The sequence below is a fragment of the Bos taurus genome, chromosome 3 (assembly GCF_002263795.3).
Source record: "Bos taurus isolate L1 Dominette 01449 registration number 42190680 breed Hereford chromosome 3, ARS-UCD2.0, whole genome shotgun sequence".
NCBI lineage: Eukaryota > Metazoa > Chordata > Mammalia > Artiodactyla > Bovidae > Bos > Bos taurus.
Genome location: NC_037330.1, coordinates 23258834 through 23279537, shown reverse-complemented (window position 1 = coordinate 23279537; position 20704 = coordinate 23258834). Strand labels below are relative to the sequence as shown.

The 20704-nt window shown below is 38.7% G+C and overlaps 1 protein-coding gene across 2 annotated transcripts in view; it reads right to left on the bottom strand.

Moving 5' to 3' along the window:
- The window catches only part of NOTCH2 (notch receptor 2), a 175284-nt gene that overhangs the window by 92268 nt on the left and 62312 nt on the right, over nt 1–20704 (bottom strand). For both annotated transcript variants that reach the window (XM_002686114.7, XM_024990003.2), the window contains 2 exons: nt 3747–4006; nt 10–345 (listed from right to left, as the gene is read on the bottom strand). In XM_002686114.7, the coding sequence (XP_002686160.3) occupies nt 10–345; nt 3747–4006 (596 nt within the window). The remainder of the gene's footprint in view (nt 1–9; nt 346–3746; nt 4007–20704) is intronic.

Sequence of the window (20704 nt, the reverse complement as noted above, 5' to 3'; positions counted from 1 at the left end):
ACTCCTTACCTGGAAGGCAACTGCACTCAAAGGTAAAGTCACCGGTCTGCCGGCAGGTACCTCCGTTGACACAGGGGGAGGGTGCGCAGGGCACATAGGGACTGTCGCAGTGCTGGCCTGTGAAGCCCTGGGGGCATTGGCACTGATAGGAGCCTGGGAGGTTGAGGCAGGTGCCACCGTGCTGGCACTGTCCTGGAATGTCACACTCATTGACATCAGTCTCACATTTCTGCCCTGTGAAGCCTGCAAGGCATGTGCAGGAGAACTGGTTGGCCATAGTGGTACAGGTACTTCCGTTTGCACAGGGGTGGGACAGGCAGGCATCAGTCCACTGGCACAGTTTACCTACAGGAAAGATAACAGAAGTAAGAAACTGACCACAGAAATGGGTGTCAGCCCATCCCACCCCACATCTCCCACCCAACAGGTGACGTAAGGAAGCCATTGCGTGGAGAATCCCTAAGCTCTCTGAACTGTACAGGAAGCCCGTATCAGAGCCTCCCCAAGTTCATCTGACAGGAGCACTCTCCAGGGCCCTTAGCTGAGACACAAAGACTCAGTGGAGCACAGGAGTGACTGTAGGTAAATCGCAGGAAGCCTACAAGAATCCCTGCAGCACAGAAGGGTCTGGATCCACCTAGTGTCTCACACCTCTTTGTTTCTGCCTAAGATACTCCTCTGTTTGGAAGGCTGTCTTCCTTGTTGTTCACCCAGTGGGCTGCACTGTCTTGATAATTCTACTCATAAGTCACCACTGCCATAAAGTCATCCTTAATGCTCCACCCAGGTACCCAAGCCCCCAACCCCTCTCTTTCCCTCACATACACACCTGTACACATGCAAACACATACCCCAAGTTTGCTGTTTTCTTTTATTATGTCACCTGTCACACTAGCAGGGCTCCGATCCCTAGACTAGGCTCCCAAATCATGTCTTTTGAATGAAAATAAAATGTACTGATATTTTCCACAATACACTGTGACTAAACAGACCTCTTAGATGATAAAAACAAGTCAATATGACTTCTGCTTCCCTTAAACACAACACACATGCACACGTATTCCGGGAAACATCTTGTTAATTGTGGTCTTGACAAAAATAGTGCTGGATGTGTTTGAAGAAGATGAAGAATCTCTGGCTTCTTAAACATGAAAAAAACTAGAAGCTGTCATAAGAATAAAGATCTAGAAAGGCAATTCTTGTGGACTCTCTCAGGTAGGAAAGCGCTAGAAAGAATCAGGAAGACAGTGTTCAATCTCAAGGAATCAAAACAGATTCTCTGAGGTAGAGAGAGAGAGAGGGAAAAAAACTACTTCTATGCTACTAGTAAATTCAGTATTCACATGGCTTTCTATTTTCATGAGTTTGAGTTTTTTCAAAACTGAAGATCTGAGAATCTCCTGAATGTGTTAATACTCCAATTGGTTGTCTAGGTAAACATTCAAATCTTTGACCCCACCTCCACATAGAAAAGCAAGTAAGAGCCATGACAGATTCTCTAAAAGGGAGAGAGAGGTGACACATGAGTACACAAAAGTACTCTCTGTCTACCAGGAATATCAAATCAAAGGGAAAAGGGGAAAAAAAAATCTAGGTACAGCATGTATACCTCAGGGAAGACAGAGTGAAGGCACCTTCATTTTTCTCCCTATTTTCCTTCATTCTACTGAGAGTACTTACCTACAGTGGAGAACAGATAAAAATGGTTACTTCTGCCAACAGTGTATTTCAGAGTATTTGCCTACAACTGAAACAAGAAGGTTGCTGACCTTGGTTTCCCATATACGTTTTGTACAAGCACTAACCTTCTGCCTCTGTTTTTTTCATCTATGAGTGAGGTGAGCTCATAAGGTCTGATGAGGTAGGGTAGTGAGCTATCCCAAAACTAAAAGGGTGAGCTTGACCTGTGGTGGTTCCTAAAGTGGTAGATGAAAGTGGCAGATGTATAAAGATGATTAGCACCCTGAGGACTACCAAGAAGAGATCTTTTTAATAGCAAGGAATCCACTTTAATTTAAGGGTTATTTCAGAGTAACGTTTTCATTATGAAGAAGGTATCACTGCCGTTTACACTAGTCGGGATTAAAATGTTTTAAGTGGATATGCCCTCCCTTGCCTTGTGGAGCAAAACAACTTGAAACTGACAATCAGGAAAAATTATTCTCTCAACCACCAAATCTCTTCAGTGACTCACAGTATCAATGCTGTCACAGTCATGATGGAGATATAACTGTAACACCTTTTAATCAAAAACCAATAGAACAAGCATTCCAAACTGAATGAATCAGTCTAGTTTTCTAAGTGTGTTTTTCATTTTCTAATTAGATTTACAGAATTGTTGATATACTGGAGGACAAAACAGTGAATAGTTCTCCTTTTCAGAACTAAGTTAATAAACACTTATGGTTCATTTTGAATAAAGCTCAGACCCACCTTTGAAGAGCTCATAATACAGTCAGATGAGAAACATGTCAAAATTGATTACAACAAACTATGACACATAAAATAATAGAACACAGAGACTAACTGTGTAAAGGAATCATGAGAGGGTCACTGAGAGGTTACAATAACATTAGGCAATTTCCAAATGTAGAAAAGGGCATTCCAGCAAAGGAGTATGCAATAGCATGGAGGCACAGGAAGTGTGACATTTTCAGGAAATGATGAGGACGCTGGCGTCACTAAAGCGAGATGCTTGTGGGGAAGTGAGGCTATAAAAAGACGCAAGGCCTAGACTGTGAAGGGCTGTGAAAGCCAAGTAAAAGAGTCTGCAGTTTACTCTGCAGATGACGAAAAGTCACTAGGCATGGTAAGCAGGTGAGTTTGTGAGAAGATTTGCATGTATAACTAAAGATGTGGCGATGTGACAGGTAAACAAGACGGGGAGAAAGTAAAGGTAAGGAAACCAATTAGGAAACGACTGCAGGAGTCCAAGTGAGAAAGGACATGAACGTCAACTACAGAGCAGAAGAGGAAACGGAGGGGAGTAGACAGGTGGGAAGAAACTCAGACTAAAATGCATGCCTGAGTCCAGGTGGGCTACAGACAAATGAGATGGAGTTTCTAGCTTGGGGTATTTGGAGGGCACACTGGTGTCACTATCTATATCAACATGTTGAGTTTCAGGTGCCTGTTGAATTTCCAAGGATAATATGCAATAGATAGTTAGCCTGAATGTCAGTGTCAGTGTGAAGCAAAAAGGATGATCGTGAGAGTCATCAGCAGGGGATGAAGATGATGACAGCTGAAGAAACTGGAGAGAGTGAGACTCCCTGGGGAAAGCTGTCATATGGCTCAAAAGAAGGCTCAAAACAGAGTTCCAAAGAACAAAAATTAAATGCATGAGGACAAGGACAAGGTAATAGAGAAGCAAAAGAAACAATCGGTTTAGAAAACCAGAAAAGCCAGTGCCCTGAATGTCTGGAGAGAGAAGTTTTTAAGGAATAAGTTATCAATAACACTAACAACTTTTCTTCCAGTGACAGGGAATTAATCATAATCCCCAGTCCTGATACATACACTTCAGGCAGTCAACCACTGTGGAGTATCTGACCCTTTTGCTTTCTCTTTCTCCCCTTTCAAAAGGAAGTTAAGGATAGTTGACTGGAACATTCCAGTTCTTTCCATAATGATAAACATGTACGATAGAGGGGGACCCTAAAGAACCAGATGATAGTATCTAAAAGACACCATATAGAAGTACCTGCTGAGAATAGGAAAGTGTGGGCCTGAGTCCCACTTGTTACCTGTAAAACCGACTTGGCAGGTACACTCGTAGGTGTCCCGGCTAAGCACGTGGCAGGTGCCCCCATTCAGGCAGGGGTGAGACACAAAGCAGGGGTGAGTAGTCGAGTGCTGGCAGTCCTCGCCCGTGAAGCCCGGGGCACAGCGGCACGTGGCTTTCCCCAACATAGCCTGGGCCACACACGTCCCACCATTCTGGCAACGGTTCTTCTCACAGGGGTCTCGATGCTGACAATATTCTCCCAAGAAGCCCTCTGGACACCTATATGGAAAAGAGAGGAGTCCATGAAAACATTTGACTTCTTATAAGTCCACAAACTTATAAGATAATGCAATTCATTCAAGAAAATACTAGACTGTGAACTGAGAAACGAAGGCACAACCTATAAGACTGTCTCACTTTAGGCGAAGTGTTTAGAGTACTTAACCACATACTCTCATGTCTTTTTGACCATGATCCTTATTCAGAGGCAAAATACAACCACAGCCTTTTTCGTGTAGGCGCAGGCTGGTAGGCTGTAACAGCACCGTTTTGTGCAGCATCGTGGAGACTTGTCTTCAAATTCAGTAACTTTCTCCTTTTGACTAAGTCAACTGATAGAATTAAGACACATATGATGATGCATGGACTGATCCTCTGACCCTCTCAAATTTAAAATCTATAAAATATCAGGTGGCTTCAGTTAAGCACTGAGGAACAATAAGTCTTTCTTATTCCCACTGAAACATCAGTTGGCCCATATCTAGATTTCTGGATCATGTTCAAGGGGTTGAGACTGTGACAAAGGAAAAGGAGGTATAGGAATGGGGAAGAATTCAAGAGACTTTTCAGAAACTTAAATCTGCAAAGATATTAGTAGCAAGCAGCTTTCCTAACCAAAAAAAGCACAGCATAACATTAAAATAACATTAAAAATATGTAAGGTACCATACAAACACCCAAGTGAAGAAGGGAAAACAAGTCAAGAACAACAGTCTACAACATTTCCCACATATTATGTTGAGAAATCTTTTTACATGCCACCACTGATTCGTAAGATGCACAACCATTCCAAAATGTGTGTAATATTTATAAAAACTTTCTCCAAACACCATTAAAAAAGCATAGAAAGTCGCTATTTTCATAATGAAAAGGTTGTTTAAACAGGATCTCTAGGAAGCGTTTAAAAGGAACAAAAAGTCTTTGATTTTAACTATAAATTTTGCCATTTGGCTGTCGCCCCAGATACTTGGTTCAATCTATTTCTCCATTTGACTTTTTGGAGGATAGAAAACTAACTACAAGGCTGTTCCACCATTACCTTGAAGATAATACATTTAAACAAACTAAATTCTCCCCCTCAAAACCGGCTCCTATTGCATCCTCCGAAGCTCAGTCACTGTGTCTTGACTCTCCCAGCCACTCAGACTTTAAGCCCTGGGGTTCTGTTTCATTCCTTCTTGTCTTTGCCAACCTGTCCACGATGTTTAGTAGCCACTGGTTGAGCACATAAGGTCTTTAGAGGTCACAGTTTTGAGGAAAGAAGGAGGACCAGATATTTGGGGACTAAGACACAATGGAAGAGGAAACAGAACTAGTAAGTGGCTTCAGTGGCAGTGATGGAGCTAGTCCCAGCCTTCTCAATCTTTTCTCAGAGCTCTGTATAGTAAGCACAGCAGAACCAGGAGCAGCTAGAGCTCTGAGCATCCTTGTGAACAGGTAAAGCTAGAGAATGAGAGGCAGTGAGGAAAGGGCACAGCACTGAAACCAAAGACTGGCTGAAGTTTCCAATGAGGAGTGTCTACCTCATATCATCAGAAGGCCTATCTGGAGTCCTGGTGGTATGACCTTGAATAAATTACTTAACTTCACTATCAGCTCTTTCACATTTTAAATAGTTAATAAAGCTACCTCCATCATGAGGCTCTTGTAAGAATTGAACAAAGTATGTGAAAAACTTTATAAATATTTTTTAAAGTTTTGCAAATGAAAAACATTTTCTTCTCTCTTTGCACTTACTGAGGAAAATATAATGCTTTATTCAAATCACAGCTTGATTTTATAATAGAATAGGTTATTTTCTAATTATTTTTTAAGTAAAGCACCAAAAATTGCCAATGTAGTATAGCTAAAATTAACCATATTATTAAAAGCATTTGCAACTTGTTTGAGAAATCTGTTATGGATGGTGTTAAAACTGCAACACAATTCTCATTCACAGTAACAGTCCTCTGGGCATTACGCTTGGCTGACAACTTCTGATTCTCCCATATGGGAATTATTTGCCTTATAAATAATGACAAACTTTTAAGCCTGGGTGGGCTTTGCCCAGGCTTTGCTACCATCATCACCACCTCTCCAACACTATCATGTGGCATCTGCTCAGAGAACACAAATTCACTTAAACATTAGCTTCATAAACATAATGAAAGCGTAAGGTTCCCAGGAAAACAAAACTGAAGCAGTATGGAAGATTCTAAAGTAGAGTGAAGTCACTCAGTCATGTCCGACTCTTTGCGACTCCATGGACTGTAGCCTGCCAGGCTCCTCCGTTCATGGGATTTTCCAGGCAAGAATACTGGAGTGGGTTGCCATTTCCTCCTCCAGGGGATCTTCCTGACCCAGGAATCGAACCTGGGTCTCCCACACTGCAGGTAGTCTTTTTACCATCTGAGCCACCAGACAAGATTCTGGAGCCAAACAAAAGTATTCCCAAATTATCTATTACTAAAGTTTAATCTACATTGTTTTTTCCTACCACTAAAGGAAAAATGTTTCAACTAAGATATGTTTAAGAAACCAGTAAAAATAGAGGTGACAACTACAGCTTGTGAGTCTGCTTTGATCCATTGCTTGTTCTTTTTTATGGCCTGAGAGCTATAAATGACTTTTACATTTTTTAATAGTTGGGGGAAAAATCAAAAGAAAATAATATTTTATGACATTTGAAAAGTATGCGAAATTCAGATTTCAGTGTCCACACATGAACTCTTATTGGAACACAATCCTACTCATTCATACAGGGATTGTCTATGGCTACTTTTGCATTATAATAACAGGGTGGAGTAGTTGTGATGAAACCATATGGCTCCAAAAAGTATTTATATCTGATGCTTAACAGAAAAAGTTTGCCAACTTCTGAATAACAGAATATATGAAGCTTAATTCCACATATTGGAGAAGGAAATGGCAACCCACTCCAGTATTCTTGCCTGGAGAATCCCATGGACAGAGGAGCCTGGTGGGCTGCCATCTGTGGGGTCGCACAGAGTCAGACACAACTGTAGCGACTTAGCAGCAGCAGAATTCTATATATAGCATCTAAAATGCTTATTAATAATGATGTTGATGATGAAGAAGAACATTTTCATACCAGTTTCCACAAAGAATATTACACTCGTTCATTCATGCAACAGTTACTAAGTGCCTATTAAGTATCATGCATTGTTCTAGAGCTAGGAAAATTCTTGAACTCACAGAGTTTAAATTCTAGTAAGAGAAGACAAAAAGCAAAATTAATAAATGAAATCTATAATTTGCTACGTGGAGTTAAGTGCTATGAAAAACAATAAAACAAGAAAGAAGCATAGGAAGGGAATGAATTGGGGATAACAGAGGTAGATAAATAAGGTATTTCAGTTAGAAATAGGGAAAGCAGAGAGAGTCTCACTGAAAGGCACATTTGAGTCAAGAGCTAAATGAGGGAAGAGATAGCTATGGAGGTATCTAGGGAAAGCATGTTAAAGGCAGAGAGAACAGCAAATGCAAAGGCCCTTAAAGAGGGAACAGTCTTAGTATGGTTGAGGAATAGCCAGAAGACCTCTGTGGTTCCACCAAAGGGAGTAAGAAAAAGTAGCAGAAAAGAGATTACAGTTACAAGTAGGCGGCAGATCATGGGGAGACTTTAGGCCACTGCAAAGAAGAGTCAGGGTCTTACTCTAAATGAGATAATACTAAGATAGGATGTACAAATAACTTATTCTCCTGAAATCCAACTTATTTTTATGGGAAACTAGACTCACTGCTGATATAATAATAAAGACTTTCTTATTTAAAATGTTCTAGATAGCTAGACATCAGCCTATTCCTTTACCTTAAAACATGTACAAGTCTCTTTTAATCTACATTTTTCACTAAGCCTCATTTCCCTTTCCAAATACTTCCTTCACAAACAAACTTCTATAACTATAGCCTAATTTCACAGCTATTTTCCCTTTCTTTTCCATCTTATTTGTTCCTTTGCAGTAAAACTTGCATTTTTCTTATTGGCCAGAAAACATGTCCCAAGAGCAATGACTTTTCCCTTGTCAAGTTCAGTGGTCTCAACTGAGATTTCTTCATAAGGAAATTCTTAGAGGAGGCATTGCTGGCTATACCTCCACCACTCTAATTGGTTTACATTTGGCTTCTATGACTCCCTCTGTACTTCAAAGCTGCGCAAATTCTTATTTTAGATTCTGGAATCCTCTTCTTCTTCCTCCCCATAAATTTATGGCCACTTGAAGTTTAAGTCTGGGTTGGACTGCTCCTTCCTCCCTTATGCATTTGTTATTTTGGTGGTTGTTCATTTAGTTTAAAGCAACTACCTTCGTGTACCCAGTGCCAGTTCCATATGGTCAGTTTACTAAAAGTCATCTACTTACCTTAACATATCCTGCCAATACCTGAAACTATACATTTCAAAAGTACAGTCATATTTTCATGAAATTTTAATTTCTCCATTTTTCTAAGGCTTCCATTCACCATCTCAAAAGTTACTTTTGGTTAATCCTTTTACATTATACATAACTTATGACTACGTTCTGAAGTCTTGTTAAACTGAATTCCTATAGTACTTATCATAAATACTGTCTCCTTTCTGATAAAAATTCTGATCAATTAAAAAGCCTCAGGTCAAACACGTTGTTGCTAGCTTTTCCCCTCACTTCCATCTATCACTGTATAATAATAAGAGAACCATGGGATTCAAGACATCCTAATGGAGTTTCTACCCAAAGAGATAATTCTTTCTAAAATATCCCTGAAAGATGATCACAGCCTCTATGTGAATAAAAGCAATTAAGTATGATGTCTAAGAAACAGAATTTAATAAATACTTGAAGTTATTTTCTTTCTACTTTAAAAGTGCAGACACTAAAATTAGATCACCTGGATTTCAATCCCATTTACTCTGAGAGTGATCCTGAGCAAGTTATTAAACCTCCTTGTTGTAAAATAAAGTTAATAACAGTGCCTACCTTTCAGGGTTTAAAATAATTGTAAAGCACTTAGAACAGTTATCTAGTGCATAGTAAATGCCATGCATTTGTTAAGTAAGATAAAATACTGGCTCACTACTTCAACAATAGAACTGCCTTCAGTGTGAGTAGATATTGTCTGGCATCCTTTCTTTCTGATGTCTTCAAATTCTGCCTTCCTTCCTAGCTATGTATATACCAAGAAGGATAAAATGTAAATCAGTGCAAAAATTTGTAAAGAATGTTCACAGTAGCATTATTTATAATAACAAAAAGTGGAAACAACCCAAACATCCACAGCTGATAAATGGGTAAATAAAATGTGGTATATCCATACAATGAAATATTATTTGCCATAAAAAGGAATGAAAATTTGATACATGCTGTGATATGTATCAAACCCTGAAAATATGCTAAGTGAAAGAAGCTAGACACAAAAGGCCACATATTGTATAATTTCATTTTTGTGAAAGATCAGAATAGGCAAATCTATAGAGATAGAAAGCAGATTAGTGTTACCAGGAGCTGGGAAGAGGGGAACTGGAGAGGGACTGCTGAAGAATAGGGACAGTCTCTGGAAGGTAATGAAAATGTTTTGAAATTATATAATGCTGATAGTTACACTTAACTGTGGATATACTAAAAACCACTGAATTGTATATTTCAAAAGGGTCAATTTAATAGTATATGAATTAGTGTTGGTGGGAATGTAAATTGGTGCAACCATTATGGAAAACAGTATGGAGGTTCCTTAAAAAACTAACAGAGCGATATGATGAGCAATATGATCCCACAATCCTACTCCTTGTCATATATCCAGACAAAACTGTGATTCGAAAAGATATATGTACCTCTGTGCTCATAGCAGCACTATTACAATAGCAAGACATCGAAGCAACCTAAATGTCCACCAACAGATGAATGGATAAAGAAGATGTGGTATATATACAAACATGATGGAATGTTACACATAAAAGAGAATGAAATAATGCCATTTGCAGCAACATAAATGGACCTAGAGATTGTCATACTGAGTGAAGTTTGAGAAAGACAAATACCATATGATATCACTTATATGTGGAATTTATTATGTGATACAAATGAACTTATTTACAAAACAGAAACAGACTCACAGACGTAGAAAACAAATGAAAAGGGAAAGAGAGTTGGGAAAGGATAAATTAAGAGTATAGAGTTCACAGATACAAACTACTATATATAAAAACAGGTAAATAATAGGTCCTACTGTGTAGCACAAGGAACTGTATTCAATATCCTATAACAAACTACAAGGTAATATATATATATTAATATATATATATAACTGAATCACTTTGCTGTACACCAGAAACTAACACAACATTGTAAATCAACTATATACTTCAATAAAAATTTTTAATTAAAAAGATTTTAGTATGTGAGTTATATCTTATTTAAAAAAATAATTCTGCCTCCCTATAATTTCCATTCGCTGGCTATGCCTGTCCTCTAGAACAAAAAGGAACCAGCTTCTCTTACATGTGGCCCTTCAAGAATTTACAGGTAATTATTTGTTTCCTCTTTGTTTTCTTTTTCCAGCATTCAATGCTTTGGGCTATTCCAGACTTCTTCACCATTTTAGTGGCTCTCCTACGCTTCAGATAACAATAATAATAAGAGTGACCAACATTTCTGAAGAACTTACTATGTATTATGTATTTGCTAAGCATTTTGTTTTTATTACTCCCTCTAACAGTTATGCTATATCATTATGTTCATTCTGTATGTGAGGACCTTAAAGTTTAGAAAGATGAAGATTTCAGAGCTAGTAGGTATTAGAGGCAGACCTCAAATCCAGGTATGATTTCAGAGCCCACATACTTCCACACTGAGCTATCTGCCTACCCCCAACTAGATGATTCTAGTTCATCAAAAACCTCTTTAAAAGGTAGGACCCAAAATGGGGGGGAAAAAAAAAACCACATAATACATATGTTCTTACCACTATAGCATAGAATTGGACACTATTGCTTCTACTATTGCTGCTTAAAGCTGTGTTCACTTTTATAAAAGTTACAAAATCCAGATTCAGTTAAAAAGTCCGCACTTTTTTTCCCACATGAACTACTTTTATGCCATATCAGCCCATCCTGTATTAGTACACCATGTTTTTTGAATGCAATTATTGGTCCTGTAATTTCTTTCTTTTCAATTCAACATGCTGAATCTTTACCCCAAGTTTTCTTTATTTAGATAACTTTACACTTTATTCATATAATCACAGAATTTCAACACTGCACCAAATCTCAGAAGTCAATTGGTCTGAACCTCTGTTGTACTGATAAGGACACCAAACTGACCTGCCGCAAGTTTGTCTGTAAATCCAGAAATTTCCCCTAGTTTTGGATCACCTACAACTGTACTTCTATCTTTACCTAGTCTTTATCAAAATATAAAGCATCACTTAACTGAAAGTATTCTATGAAGTCTTACCCCAAGATTGGCTCCTATTTAGTCAGTTCTGTTATCTCAATTACACCAGCATCCTGTCTACACCTCTTCATTAAATTCAGAGAGAAAATTGCTCCCTGAAAGTAAGCACACTACTTAAAGAATGATCCTTCTCAAGTATAATTTCGATCATGTCACTCACTTTTCTGCTCAGAAGCTAGTTTCAGCGCACAGCCCTTCTTACGACCTATTTGTCCGCCCTACTCCTATCTTCCAATCTACTCCTTGGTGACCCATAACTTAAGCACTCCAGATTATTTCCACACTCAGGTCTACTGCTCCTTATATAAAAATCTTCTATCTAATCTCCAGTGAGAGGTACCACATTTTACCATCTGATATGTCTCTATTTTCCTTTCTTCTATCCTTGTTTCAAAGACCTGTTCAAAACCTATATCCTTTACTAAGCTTTCTCCAAACCATCCCACCCATCTCTGATCTAACAGCAGTTGTACTCCATGTTATATACTACATTATTTCTACCAATATGGCTCTTCTTCATTAAGCCATAACGAGGTCTTCCCTGTGTCTCTCTCAAACTGATATTTTTGTGGGGAAGAGCAAGTCTTCAGACCCTGGAGCGGTTGGCTTGAACACCATAACCACCTATGTTGCAAAATCCCCTCTCAACCTCATGTGGGGCTCTGCCTGGTAGAACACAAGGCAAGGCAATCAAAAAAATCATCCTGGGGTACAAGGTCATCCCTCACATCCCAGGGATGAATTATGGACACAGGAAGAAATTATGGACATAGGAAGAAAGGGGAGAGATGGGTAAGTGAGATAGCCAGAAATAAAGGACCCCATCTCCTAATACAGGAGACCTTTCAACTTTGCAAATCCATGTTCAACTGTAATAGGAGTACACCATATACCCTGTTAGTCTCAGTGGGAACTGGGACTCTCTGCTAAAAACAAGAGATTAAATAGCTCTCTTCTTGAGATGGCTCAAGTTGACTTTATCATCCAAGTTCCCTTACAAATCTATAGTTCTATTAAGTTACCACAGTACCATTTTTGGAAGACAGCCTACATCTTAAACTAAAGGTATATGTAAAAAATCTTCTAAAAATATAACAACAACAACAACAACAAAAAACCTCTAAAAACTGCATTTGGTTCCTGAAACTATATGAATGCCCTCCTCTGGAGAAAATTTATAACTTATTTAAGTAGTTTTCTCAGTGACTTCCTCCTAGTCTCTTCCCTTCTCTGGCTTTGGATCTCTGAAAGAACGCAGTTCACAGGGGATGCTTTGAGTACAGGGAAAGTTCTGCGGGAGGGGGCTTTTTCCCTGTAAAACAATTTCATAAACGAATCTGAACACTTTATCAGCTCCATACGGTCACGTATTTTTCTGAAAAAGTCTGCCATTTCTGACACGAAGAGGTCCACTCTTTCATTGTTACTATTCAAACAGACACATGGGGAATGAAGTGAAGGGGAGGAATGAAGGGCGAAAAAGAGAGGGAAAAACAAGGGATTCCTCCTAACGGAACTAGAAAACATTCCAACTGAATGGATGCCCATAAGTCCCCTCTCAATAAAACAGATGAAAACCAGACCCCAACTCTCACATGTCACCAGCAGCCTGGATTCGTTTACATGTAGCCACTTTAGAGATTTCAACAAAGCTGGGATTTGAATAGCAATTCCAATCTATCTAGCAATGGCTGTGATTCAGGATCAGTCTCCTTAGTAATACAGGATAGAAAAAATTGTTCTTTCAAGTTTCCTAAGTGAATGGCCACTCGTCTAGAGAAAAGCTTAAAATACTGTAGTAGCTTGTGTCAGCTCCAAGATGACCAAAGTTTGAGCAGGAAATAAGCCCCTTTTTCAAATAAAAGCCAATGTTCTCTCTCCTTGTTTTCTCCACAGACTGTTCTGTATCAGCAGGGTGAGGCCAAGTGGCACCCAGGGCTTCTCTGCAGCTCTGCCTTCAGCTTTTTTTTAGTGAGGATTTGGTCATTAAAAAAATAAAACAACAAAGCAAAACACTACCACATAGGAGAAGAAGAAAAAGAGAGGCGTGCTTTACAAAACAGCTATTTCAAAATCATGATTTTTTAAAAACTACACAGAATGTGGAACGGAGGGGGGAAAAATGTCTCATGTGGGTTGCGTCGGCCCTGCAGCTGCTCCTCATTAAAGCTCCTCTTTACTCCCTCTGGGCTGGTTTCCAGCAGAAAATTCTTTAAACAGAACTCTGCTTTCAACCCACTTTCTTCTTGCTCTAGGCCTCTCGGCCCCCCAATCCGCAGTGGCAGCCTGCCCTAGCTGAGCTAGAAAGGGGGAGCTGTTGTTAAGGTAAATGAGGTAAGGGCAGAGGGGAAAAAAATTACAAAACCCAGAAACCAAATTAAGCATTGGTCAGTAACAAAGGTCTGCAGTCTGAAAAGGTCCCAAATCAGTCTGTTCTTTCCTGTGACCATAACGCCAGCTTAGTTTCCTGCTCCCTCCCCGCCCCCCAGGCCCCTGTTCAAGTAGATAAAAATGATTGCTAACAGCCAAAGCTAACTGTAACCAGTTAAAGTTCCTATATAATACTTAATTCCCAAGGCTCTGGCTTACAAACTCCTAGATGCCCAAGAGTCTCCAGAATCAAGTCCAAACTCTCGGATTGGAATTCAAGAGGCCCAACCTACTAGTCCAACCTCACTGTCACCCTCCTCTCAGTACCTCCAGTTGAACATCTCATCAGGCTGTCAACTTTTTGATTCTGTAACTCTGTGTAAAGGTAACCACTGGGTTATGCTAATTACTGACTTTTAAAAAAAAAGGGTACAGGAAGACGTCCTGCTAACTTCCTGGTAAAGAGGGAAAAAGGGAAGAGTTCTGTGTGATGTTGACTTCTTCTTGTCATTCCCACTCCCCTTCTCACCTCCCTTCCCCCCAAAAAGAAAGAGAAAATTAAAAAAAAAAAAAAAGGAAATACTATAGCTTACTCAGCAAGAAAGAAAAACAAAAAGAACTAAAAAAAAGTATTCGTGTACAGAGTTAGGGCCCAGTTCTGGGCTGTCTGTGGTAAAACACACTTTCTAGGGCTTTGCTGGTTTGATGTAAAGGAAACAAAGACCAATATACAATCAATTTCTCCCTCCTCTCTTTCATTTTCTTTCTCTCTCTCCTCTCTCTCTCACACACACACACACACACGCACTTTTTTTTTTTTTTTTTACCACAACTAATAAAGACTACAAAATACTGTAGGACAGCCCATTTTTCTACTATGTAAATTCAGCTTCCTGAGCAGAACATTTCTGCTTTTCTTGTAGTATTTCAGAAAATGTTAATCTTGGTTCCCACATTAGGCTGAATGCTTCCAAATTAAAAGTTTCCCACAGGAAAAGAATTTCACAGGGAATTGTGAGGCTGGGAATTATCTTCTGAAGCTCCACCTCACTTGGTTTCCATGCATTTCGGTTTTTCAACACTACCCCCCATATGAATAAAGCAATAAACACACACTGATTTTAATAAATTCAAACCAGAAAGAAGCTGCCGTGGTATACACTTCAAAACTGTTAATAATTCATAGCACTGTTCATCTTCATCAGAAACTATGAAATCAGTAACCATTGCAATGGGAAACCATGCTTTATTTACACAAGAATTTGCAAACACCCTTATCTTCCAGTTTATAGTCTGGGCTCATTTATCAAAGCTCAAAAGCTGAACTGAGTGCCTAGCCTCTTCAATCATCACTTGAAAGAGTGGACAAGGGCACACAAACAGCATTGGAAGACTTCTGTTGCTGCCATAACAGAAGGTGGTCTTTCCTGTCTTCTAGCATACAATCCGTACCTTTACCAGATTTCACTGAGTGGACCCTGAGAAAGCATCTACTTGTGATTAAAATATGGCAAACGTATTCTAAATACATGAGTTTACAAAAAGCACCCTTCAGAGTAACAGGCAAAAACAAATGAGTTAAACCAGTTGTCCCCAAACATTGTAGAGTTACTGCAAGGAGTTTGCAAATACTTATAAATCACTTTCTAGACTATTAAATAATGTCCTCTCCATATGAAATGGACTGTAAATGCTGTTACTGTTATTAAAATGTGGAGACATTATAAAGGGTTATTGAATTCTCAGTAGATATTGACATCATGCATTGTATACAAACAAGAGACTGAGAACTGGCTTCATCTTAAGACCATCATCCCTTCATTCCTTACACCCTTGCTAGGCTCAGTTTCTTTAGTTCCTAGAACACGTTCTAATGCACCTCCAGAACTTTGTACGTGCTGTTCATTCAGTCCAAACACTTTTCCCCGCCCTCTTCTCATAGTCAAGACCTAAAATTTCTTTAAGCTTCAGCTCAAATTTTATTTCCTTTGAGAAATAGGCTTGATGCCCCCTGCTGTATATTCTCATAATCCTAACATATATCATTCATTATCTTATATTATGATTATTTGTTTCTTCCCCAAGAGACTGAGAATTATTATCACTATACTCATGGTGCCTAATACAGGAACTGGCGTACAGAAGGCATTCAACTATTCAGTGCTCATATTCTTAACCAAAGCCAAAAGGCAAAATGCAAGGGTCCATAAAATCTTACACCTTCAAAAAAAAAAAAAAATCCTTACACCCTCAAAAGACTTTAATTATACTCAAAGTTTGGGAACCACTAGGTTGAGCTATTTACCCAAAGGACTAACAGTACTAATTAAGATTCCTGATACATACAGGACTTTTTAACCTTCACTTACCTCTAAAACATTCAAAGTGAGTCAGTCAAACCTATATGGAGTAGACTTTGTAAATCATACTTTCTCCCCAAATAAGAACACTCTCTCCCTCTCTCTCTCTCTCTCACACACAGTCTGCATTTTCTCTTGTAGTTTTATTAATCTTTAATAAAACACTGACTACATGAACCACCAAGATCCTGAGTGATAGAACATCCTACAAAGTGGCCTCAGTAGCATAAACTGTTAGATTATTCAGACACTGAGCAGTAAAAATTAAACAAAATTTCAGAGAAAAAAACTGAGTGTGTTTGCTTTGTTTTCTAACATGAGGAAATGACCACCTGTAAAATTCTGAAGTCCAAAAAATATCTGAAGGCAGAAAGTTCCAAAAGCTTATGGTTTGGCCTAAAAGGATTCCTAGTTGAAAAATAACTGTACTCAAATCATATCAAACCAAACGTGAATGCAAGAGTAGGCAGGAGAAAAACCTGCATTTTTCTGAACTTTGAGAGATAAGGTTGAAGAGAAATAAAAAATATTTCTTTGTAGATTCTGAATACATCATTCTCCCCAAAAATGTAATAATCACATGTATAGGTATGCAAGACCATTCAATGAATAATATAACATATTGAAATATATATAATATATAGAAAAATATAATTTCAAAATGCCCTGAAACACTATAAAATCCCATTTAAATGGCCTTACTTAGACTAGAACCACAGGTAATAAAAATAATGGACAGCGTGAAGAAATAAATAACAGTGCCTTGAATCCTTCAAGACCAAAACCACTAGTTCCCATAAAAGACAGGGCTGTGATCCAAAGCATAAAAATAATGGTTCTTGGGGGTAAAAACAAACCTTAGACATTATAATGGTCTTCCAAAGGGCTACGATAGATAAACTGATATACAATATATCTATGGTATTAAAATTGCATGGGGTTGGGGTAGAGAGATTAGGGGAAAAAACTCTAAAAATGCTCCTTTGGGGCAAGGGGGTGATAAAGATAAAAAGGTTGAGAAACACTGAGATAGCATATCCAAATAAAGTAATTTTTAGCTTAGTATCTGGCACACATAACACTCATAAATGTTAGTTGAATTAAACAGGAAAGTTTCCTGCAAATGCTGCCTATATTTGTATATATTCAAACTCACATGACTTATAAAAAATTGTTCCCCAGCTTTGGAATCATAAGGGGATCAGTCCTGGGTGTTCTTTGGAAGGACTGATTCTAAAGCTGAAACTCCAATACTTTGGCCACCTCATGCGAAGAGCTGACTCATTGGAAAAGACTCTGATGCTGGGAGGGATTGGGGGCAGGAGGAGACGGGGAAGACAGAGGATGAGATGGCTGGATGGCATCACTGATTCGATGAACATGAGTTTGAGTGAACTCCGGGAGTTAGTGATGGACAAGGAGGCCTGGCATACTGCAATTCATGGAGTCACAAAGAGTCGGACACGACTGAGCGACTGAACTGAACTGAAGTGATGCTTGATCTGCTATATGAAATCAAAATTTATGCTTCCATAGGGACAAAGTGGAAATCTTGCAAAGCTAAACAGTGGTGTAATGAGATTTATATACCATACATCCAGATACCATAAAGATGATTTCTTTTAAAAATACAATGCTATCATTATTTTATGTACTCTTGCATTCTTTTATCAAAAACAGCAAAACCTTCAATCCCTCACTACATGGCTGATGCTGGTAGTACATGTGAAAGTCTTAGCCTAGTGGTGTCTATACTTGGAAACATGCTCTATCAACAACTACACAGCTGGTACTGGATTTGGTTTATCTGTTTTCCTCTAGATTGTAAGCTTTTGAGAACAAAGATAATTATTAAAATAATCATGATCACAATAATCACCCCCAAAAGTTTTCCACACAAAAGATAACTTTCATGAAGTTAATGACATCTCACAACACTTATTACTTTTATGACAATAAGAGAACAGTTACTGTCAAAGAAAAAATGTAATTTTTTATTTATTTTTAAAAAACATTCTTTATTTAACAGGATCTTGGCTTTGGTGCAGACCTCCAATACAGATCATCTCAACTAGAAAAGTTGCATCAACTAAAAACTGATATAGGAAGATTCGGACACAATTCTTTGTTCTAATTTCAGCAACAGCTGCTTTAAGAATTCCTTTTGTATATTAAATAAAAAAAAAGCTTAGCACAAAGAATGGTTCTTCCATATCTCATGCCATCCAAGGACATGAAGCATTTCAAATGGCTACTCTAAGATAAAGGTCAGCAAATACTGCCCTGGGCAAAATCTACAGGCCATCTGTTTTTGTACCTCCAGCCCAGGGGCTAAAACTGGCTTTTACATGTTTTAATGGTTATGTTTTAAAGAGATATATAGGTATGTACATCATATCCTTAATTTGCTTCTTGGCCAGCAAAGCTCAAAACCTTTACCATCCGGCACTTTAAGAAAAAAGTTCACTGATGTCTGCTTTAAGGCCAGGACAGCATTAAAGTGTACATAGGAGAGTCCCAGTCCATCCTAAAGGAAATCAGTCCTGAATATTCATTGGAAGAACTCATGCTAAAGCTCCAATACATTGGCTACCTGATGAGAAGAACTGACTCCTTGGAAAAGACCCTGATGCTGGGAAAGATTGAAGGCAGGAGGAGAAGGGGACAACAGAGGATGAGATGGTTGGATGGCATCACCAACTCGATGGACATGAGTTTGAGCAAGCTTTGGGAGTTGGTGATGGACAGGGAAGCCTGGCGTGCTGCAGTCTATGGGGTCGCAGAGTCAGACACGACTAAGGGACTGAACTGAACTGAGGCTAAAAGCACCTTCAAAAGATGTGCTCGCAATTTAGGTTAACTTTTTGTTGTTTATTAGAACTCAGCCACTTTAGGAGCACTTGTTAAGAACCATGTTTAATTTCAGAAAGACAAAATCATCAGAGAATCATCACTGTCAATTGTTATACCTCTGCATAGTTAGAACTAATAATAATAAAAAGGACAGACATTAAGGAAAAGAATTAGAGTGTATAAACTTAATGTGGTGACTCAAGACAAAAACTACTACTTCCCTTAAAAGATGGGATCAGGCCCAAAGGGTCAAAAAAAATTTTTTTAAGCTAAAGATATTACAATGATTTGTGACTTTCCAAACCAAAGAAACTGAATATCAAACAAGAATCCTGAAAGTACGCATTCAAGTTCACACAAAGTGAAGATAAATGCATCCTGAGAGGCACTTCACTTACTAAATGGAAGCAAGGCAAAGTCACAGCTGACGTGGCTACATTCTCCTGCATCATTCTGCTTTAAAAACCCATGTCTACTGGTAGGTGACACATACTCAGGACATACTTGAAGACAGGTAGGTAGGTAGAGAGAGAGAGATGTAATGAGTCTGTTTCTTATCTGAATGAGAATAAAAATGTAGCTAGTCTATTATTTTACAAAAACTCTCACCAGAGACTTGAGCATGTTCTAAGAGCTTTTGACTGAGTGGTTCCCCACAGACCTTTCCTCTAGATCAAGCCCTGGTTCTTGCACTAGGTGTGAATCTTGAAAAAGCCACTTTACTTCTCTGAGCCTCAGTCTCCTCATGTATTAAAACAAGATGCTAGGCCAAATTACCTCTAATAATACCTTTAAAATTGTATGATTCCATTTAGGTATGTTCTACAGCCCCCGTGGATATTAATATCCTTTAGGAGGATTAAAGACTTACTTTAGGAGGAACTGAAAAGAATTTCCACATTGTTTTGTTTCGTGGAATATTAAAAAATAAAACGTATAGCTAGAGTTAAAATTCTTGGTCTTTCAAACTGCCTCTTAAAGCCCTAAGTTGTTTGTTTTTAATTCTGCTTTTCTCTCTTCCCCTTCTCTGTTTTCACCCTGAACAGCAGTCCCTTGAGAGTTGGTACCAAGAATGGAAAGAAATAGGGCTGAATCTTTAGGTCACCTAATGGGGGCTGAGAAGCAACTTTTAGTCCCACTCTACATTCCAATCAGTTATGTAATACAGGACAAGTCACTTAGCCACGTTAAGCCTTGGGTTCCTCATCTTATAAAACAAAATGAGTGGGAAAGGTGCTTGACAAAATCCCTTCCACCCCCTGAGCTTGATGACTCTACAATTTTGGTTTTTTAATTTCTTCAGCAATACTGCCTGAGAATGTAATGATGTTTGCTGATGGTAATGCTTGGGGTCAGTGGTTGTGTATGTCTTGACCATCAATCCACTCTAAGCAGGGACTCCCTGGGGCAAGAACTGTGCATGTCTCTTCTTTTACATTCTTCATGCTACCTAACTCTCATCCTTCTAAGCACACAGACAATTCAATACACACTTGTATAAAGGAACTGTTGCACAACCCACACTTTCAGCTAACCCCTTGCAGGAAGCATAAGGAAGCAAAGAATAAGCAAAAGAGAAAGAGCGATATATTTAAATAAGATATGGAGAATAAAGAGGAACCGTGAGCCTAAAAGGGAAAGAAAGGCCTCTTCCCCAAGTCATATGGCCAACATGAACGCCTGTTTTC